At 61.2% G+C, this 6635-nt stretch overlaps 1 protein-coding gene across 1 annotated transcript in view; it reads left to right on the forward strand.

Moving 5' to 3' along the window:
* The window catches only part of FSTL3 (follistatin-like 3 (secreted glycoprotein)), a 9923-nt gene that overhangs the window by 2877 nt on the left and 411 nt on the right, over nt 1-6635 (forward strand). The window contains exons 2-3 of the mRNA XM_010001846.1: nt 1730-1915; nt 5427-5642. Coding sequence (XP_010000148.1) covers nt 1730-1915; nt 5427-5642 — 402 coding nt within the window. The remainder of the gene's footprint in view (nt 1-1729; nt 1916-5426; nt 5643-6635) is intronic.

A 6635-nucleotide genomic window follows, 5' to 3' on the forward strand; every position in this document is an offset into this window, starting at 1 on the left:
AGGCAGCCGCCTCTGTCGGGCTCAGTCCTGGAGCGGTGGGAGCGAGTGCCCGGTCCCCGCAGGGCCCCGCTGCCACCTCCCGGACCCCCGCGATCCCCGCATCCAGTCTCAGGACGGCTGCTGGGGATGTCCCTCTCCCCAGGCTGCGAGGCAGGAGAGCTGCGCTCCGGGGCACTGGGAGCGGGGTGGGAAGGGCTGGGAACATCGGCTGGTTCATGATGGCATGTGGGCTTTGCAGCTCCAATCCCTCCCGGTTCGGCTGAGGCTGCTCGCAGCTCTCCTGGGTGCTTGGGGGGTGTCCGGGCCCCTTGGATGTCATCTCCTCACAGGGAATCACCCCAGCCCGGGGCTGCATCAGCCCATCCCAACCCTGGCTGCTGCTGCCCGCGCCAGCTCTTGAGTTTCTACCTTCTCCCTCACATGGTCCTGTCCATCGCTCCCTGCCAGCATGGGCAGGAGCTGCTCTTCTGGGACAGCAGCAGGTCTGGATGCCCCTCATGCTGCTGCAGCCCCTGAGATTGGGTTTGGCATCCCCTCATCCTGTGGGATTTCCACTTGCTGCTTTGCAGGGTCCAGTGTATGTTCTGGAAGGCCTTGGGCAGGGACACACTGTGTCCCTCTGGCCAGAGCCTGGGTCCCCCCATGATGGCAGAGGTGTGTCAGCCCAGCTGGTGCTTCCAGAGGTTCCCAGGTGCTGGTTCCTGTAGCCCAGAGTGTTGCTCTGTTCAGGGCCACCCCATGGATCTTTGCTGGTCACAGCCAGCCCAGGAGCCCCACATGCTCTTGGCTGAACCAAAACTGGGTGTGTGGGAAGGGGGGGGGAATGAGGACACACCTGGGGTCCAAGGTGGGTGCTGGTTCTGCTTTGGAGCAGGGTGAAACCCTACTCCAGAGGGGAGTGAGTCCATCCCAGCACCGGCAGGATATGTCCCTTCCCCCATCCCTCCCTCACATCTTTTGCTGTTTAGCAAACCTCAAACGCAGCTACACGAGAGCGTAAACCCAAATAAGCGTCAGAAGGGGCTGGTTTGCAGAGGCGGAAATTGCAAAGGGATCACTCACCAAAAAAAAAAATATATATATAAAAAAGAACTGATTCGCTGGTGGGGTTAAGGAACAAACGGGCTTTTGACGCTGGGCTGTCCCCATCCCACGGGCTGGGTCAATGCACTGTTCCCAGCTGGTGGCTTGGGACAAAGGCTCTGGGTGTTTTGTCTCTGTCCTCTATGCTGGTGATCCAGCCGCTGTAGCAGTGGGATCAGCCCCACTTTGGGTGTCCCTGCGGGGGGGTGGCTGGAGCCTCACTTCTGTGGGGTCAGGCAGGAGCAGGCAGCAATGCAGGCAGGGCAGAGAGTAGGGTGCAAGCCCATGTCCTGGCTCACTACTGGGTATCTCCCACCCAGGGCATCCGTTGCAAATGCTGGGATAACTGGTGTATCCCCATGCTGGGTTTGAAGCCTGCTGGCCAAGGAGTCAGGCTGTGGGATCACCAGGGTGCTGGGCCAGCAGTGCTGGGGTCCCCAGAGGCACCTGCTCTGGGATAGCCTTTGTGCTACAGGGGTACAAGGAGCCACCATGGAGTCTCTGCCAGTTACCCAGCTCATCACGTGCTGCCCCTTCCCAGGCACCGGCGCGGTCCCCACACCTCTGCCCTACAGCTGGAGTCTCACTGCCCCTTGCTTGGGCACCTGGCTCAGCAGGGACCCCTCAGCCTTTGCTTTCTCCACAGGTGGGATTTGCTGGCTGCAGCAGGGGAAGGAGGCCAAGTGCACCATGATCCTGAAGACGGGTGTGACGTGGGAGGAATGCTGTGCCAACGGCAATGTGGACGTGGCCTGGTCTAATTACTCCTACCCAGGCAACAAGATCAGCCTGCTGGGCTTCCTGGGGCTGGTGACCTGCCACCCCTGCAAAGGTGAGCGTGGGTTGAGCAGGCTGCAGCAGGGGTGAGCTCTGCTCTGGGAGATGCTCGGAGCCCTAGAGAGCAGGCTCAGAGCCCTGGGTGGGATGCTCGGATCCCTGGGGGACTGCTCAGAGCTTACAGCTCTTGGCAAAGATGGGGGAGGGCTGCCCTTCCCCAGGCAAGTGGGACCACTGACTGTGTGCTCCAGCTGCTGCAGCTCCAGGAGGGATAGTTCTGTGGGGTTAGGGCTCCTGGGGCAGCCTCCACCCCCTGGCAGCTCCCATTCTGTGAGTGTTTTGGATCCCACTCTGTGGAGCTGGATGCGTGAGTTGGGTCTTGGCTGGGCAGCCTGAGTATGAGGAGCCAAGCTGGGACTCCCTGTTCCCGGGTGAAATCTGCTGGGGCTGGGCCTCCCTCCCCTGCCCTCGCCAGGTCTGCTCAGAGGGAAACTTCTTACTTTTTTTTTTTTAAGGAAAAAAAGATCCATTTCTCCCCTCTGCTCCCCCTGCCTCCTCCCAGCCTGTGTGAGAAATGCCTTTATATAACGGGCAGTTCCAGAAGTGGAAACTCTCCAGCTGTGAGTTCCAGCCCCGCCAGATGTTTTGGCGTGTGCCGGAGCCGCGGATCCCCCAGTTGCACTTGCGTGGCTGTGTGAGAACATGCTGCAGGACCTGCTGACCGCAGTAGGCAGGAGCAGGTCTTTGGAAGGTCATGTTATTATTTGCTTAAAGGGGGAAAAAAAGGCTCTTAACAAAACCATTCTTCCAGCCTCTCTGCACCCCTTGCACTGCCACCAGCCCCGTCCTGGCACAGCCCGGGGTTGCACCCTGGGTTGGCCAAAGGCTGAGTGAGAACCTGGCTCTGGCTTTCTCCCCATCTCCCACCATGGCCAGGCAGGCTGGCCCTGCTCACTGGGTGCTGGGACCACCAGGACCTTCTCTGGGGCGGGCTGAGGATTGCAGCTGCTCTGTGCCCAGGGCAGAGTAGTGAGGACAGGCAGCCCACGCCCCAGGAGGCAGGGGGACATGGGACGGCCAGCGGCCACAGACCATGGCGGAGGCTGCAGATCATGGGGACCTGGGAGCAGAACCTGTGCTTAAACCACCAGAGAGCCCAGCCAGCACGTACAGTGCAACTCTCCACCCTTCAGAAAGCCCCTGCCTGTCCCATCCAGATGGAGCTGGTGCTGCTCCCCACTGGGCTCCAGCAAGCTGGAGGCCTTGGAAAAGGGCGGACTAGAGGAGCTGTGCTCCCGCTCCCCAGGCTGGCGGGGCCGGCAGAGGTTACTCCAGGATAAAGTGGTTGTGGCCACCAGCCCCACGCCAGCAGCCGGGGCGGCCAAGCCCCGCGGGACACTGCTGGCCCAGCCCTGGGGGCTCTGGAGTGGGTCTCTGGTGGGGAATTGAAATTCCTGGCTCCAGCTGCTGGGGACACGGTGTCCCCACCAGGGACCCAGTGCTGGGGGAGAGCTGGGCTGCAGGGTCAGGGTCATGGACGAATGGTCCAACCTCTTTCCTCCCTCATTGAGACCATCCGGATGGATGAACTGGGCTGTGCTAGTGGCAGGGGGCCGGGACACTGCTGGCCCAGCCCTGGGGGCTCTGGAGTGGGTCTCTGGTGGGGAATTGAAATTCCTGGCTCCAGCTGCTGGGGACACGGTGTCCCCACCAGGGACCCAGTGCTGGGGGAGAGCTGGGCTGCAGGGTCAGGGTCATGGACGAATGGTCCAACCTCTTTCCTCCCTCATTGAGACCATCCGGATGGATGAACTGGGCTGTGCTAGTGGCAGCGTCCACAAGCAGAGGGTGATGAGGGTCTTGTGAGGCCCCCATTAGCCATGTCCCTCTGTCCTGGGGTCTCATCCCTATGGCTTTGCCCAGGGATGCTGCTGGCGCTGAGCTTATCACCCTCCCCTTCCTTGGACAGGCTCCAGCTATGGAAATCAGGGAGCAAAGTGGGAAACTGTCTGTCTCCCACCAGGGAATTTCCCCTGAGGAGAGCTGGGCCAAGCAGACAGGGAATTTCCCCTTCCTCCTCCCCCCTCCCCACTGTCTCCCAGAGTGACCCCTCTCCCACAGGGAAATCCCCCTCTGTAACACAACAGCTCCCAGCACACACCCTGTCTGTGGGAATCCCTCCTGCTCGGGGGTGAATCCCCATCTTGGGAAGTGTCTGGGTCCTTCCAGCTTCCTGTGGGCACTGATGAGTTCCACACCCTCCACCCAGCATGGCCCAGGGGGTGAAGAGGCAAAGGGTCCCTTTGGGGCAGGGGCTGTGCACGTGTTTCGGGGGGCTTCCATCTGGAGCCCCTACCCCTCCCTGCTCTGGGCACTGACCCCTTTGCCTCTCCCTTCTTGGGGCTGGTGGCCCCTCTCTGTCCTTCCAGGGCGGGTGTGGGACCCTCTGCCCCCCACCCCCGTGCTGGCCGGGAGGTGACCCGGGGGACAAAGCGTCTGCCTGTCTGGGGATCTGCGCTGCCGCCGCGTCCCGCGCTGGTTCAAGTCACGGAGGCACAGAGCGAAACAGGGCTGGGTATTGTCTGGTGGGAGCGGCAGTCGTGATTGCCCAGACAACTCGCGGAGCCCAGTTCCTTCTGGAGGAGCTGGGGCCTTGTGAAGATAGATTTTCCATTGCATAAGAAAAAGAAGTGTTTCCTTCCAAAAAATAAATACATGGAAATGTGTTAGCTGGTGCTGAGTGCTCTGGCTGCGGCGAGTGCTGGATGATCGTGCAGAGCTCGAGCCAACGACCTGCTCCTTGGCCGAGCTGAGCAGATCCAGATGCTGCTCAGGGCAGCTCGGCCTCAGCACGCAGGTTGTGACCCCGGAGGGATTCAGGACCCCGAGGGCTGATCCTGGCCCCATCCCAATGCGTGCCAGCCTGGCAGGGCAGGACGAGTCCTTCCCTGGCGTCCTCACATGCTGGTCCCCTCTGTTCCCAGAGAGCTGTGAGGGGGTGGTCTGCGGCCCCGACAAGGTCTGCAAGATGAAGCATGGGCGTCCCCAGTGTGCCTGTGCCCCAGACTGCTCCAGCCTGCCCCGCAAGCTGCAGGCCCGCTGCCGCCGCGTCCCGCGCTGGTTCAAGTCACGGAGGCACAGAGCGAAACAGGGCTGGGTATTGTCTGGTGGGAGCGGCAGTCGTGATTGCCCAGACAACTCGCGGAGCCCAGTTCCTTCTGGAGGAGCTGGGGCCTTGTGAAGATAGATTTTCCATTGCATAAGAAAAAGAAGTGTTTCCTTCCAAAAAATAAATACATGGAAATGTGTTAGCTGGTGCTGAGTGCTCTGGCTGCGGCGAGTGCTGGATGATCGTGCAGAGCTCGAGCCAACGACCTGCTCCTTGGCCGAGCTGAGCAGATCCAGATGCTGCTCAGGGCAGCTCGGCCTCAGCATGCAGGTTGTGACCCCGGAGGGATTCAGGACCCCGAGGGCTGATCCTGGCCCCATCCCAATGCGTGCCAGCCTGGCAGGGCAGGACGAGTCCTTCCCTGGCGTCCTCACATGCTGGTCCCCTCTGTTCCCAGAGAGCTGTGAGGGGGTGGTCTGCGGCCCCGACAAGGTCTGCAAGATGAAGCATGGGCGTCCCCAGTGTGCCTGTGCCCCAGACTGCTCCAGCCTGCCCCGCAAGCTGCAGGTCTGCGGCTCCGACGGCTTCACCTACCGCGATGAATGTGACCTGCTGACAGCCAAGTGCAGAGACCACCCCGATCTTGAAGTCATGTACCAAGGAAAATGCAAAAGTAGGTCTAGTCGTGTCCCTGTCCCGGGTGTGTCCCTCCCATCTATGTCCCATCCCCTGTGGCTTCTGTGCTCCCAGCTCCATGTTGGACTGGTGCGAATGGCAGCACAGAGCGCCAGCCCATCTCGCTCTCCTGGTGCAGCACGAGCCACTCTGATGTGGAGAGGAAGGATGTGTCCTGGAGGGAAGGTCTGTCCTGGGCAGGGCTTTGCCTGTGGGTCTGTGCCTGGTGAGGGGATGTCGCTCCACAGCCCGTGGGGTGTCACAGCCTTTGGCACTGCCCTCTGAGCTGCCACCGCCTGCTGCAGCCACCAGCCCCCCAGGGCCTGGCCTGGCCACCCTGGCAGGGCACAGCAGTGGAGCCACGGGCTGGGGAATAACAGTCCATAAAATGTCACTTACAAACACCAAGCCCCTTTTTTTGTTGTTTTGTTAAGAGAGCAGCAATCCTCTTTGCCCTGCCAAGAACTGTCAGAATTATTATGATTATTTTTGCCAGCCCTCCTCTCTGAAAGGCTTTGCCTGTCAGGCTCTGGACTGCACAGGGAAACGTGGGGCAGGAGATGGGAGCTGCAATCGGGGAGTTGTAGATGCCAGATCTCCTTCCAATGCGGAGGGACAGAGGGGAGGAGAGGGAGGCGGAGGGATGGTGTTGCAAAGTGTTTATGGTGTCCGGAGAAGGCAGCAGTTCCGGCCGTGCCCCCACCGCAGTCAGGGGCTGTGCTGGGGGCTGTGCCAGGGCACAGGCTGCACAGACCCCGAGGCTTTGCTGCAGGATGGGGGTGCACGAGTCCCTCACTCTGGATTAGCCTGGCAAGGCTCCACACAGGGCTCAATTCTGTCCGTGCAGGTTCTCAGCTCCCCACCCTGGCATGGCTGGGCTGGCTTCGGGGTGATTCTGTCCTTCCCCTCTCTCTGCAGTGGTTGCCAGCCTGGCTGGAGCAGCTGCTGCTCCCCTCGCCAAGGCACCTGCCAGGGGCCGCAGCCGGGACCC

This window comes from Chaetura pelagica, unplaced genomic scaffold (assembly GCF_000747805.2).
Source record: "Chaetura pelagica isolate M959 unplaced genomic scaffold, ChaPel_1.0 scaffold1407, whole genome shotgun sequence".
Lineage (NCBI taxonomy): Eukaryota > Metazoa > Chordata > Aves > Apodiformes > Apodidae > Chaetura > Chaetura pelagica.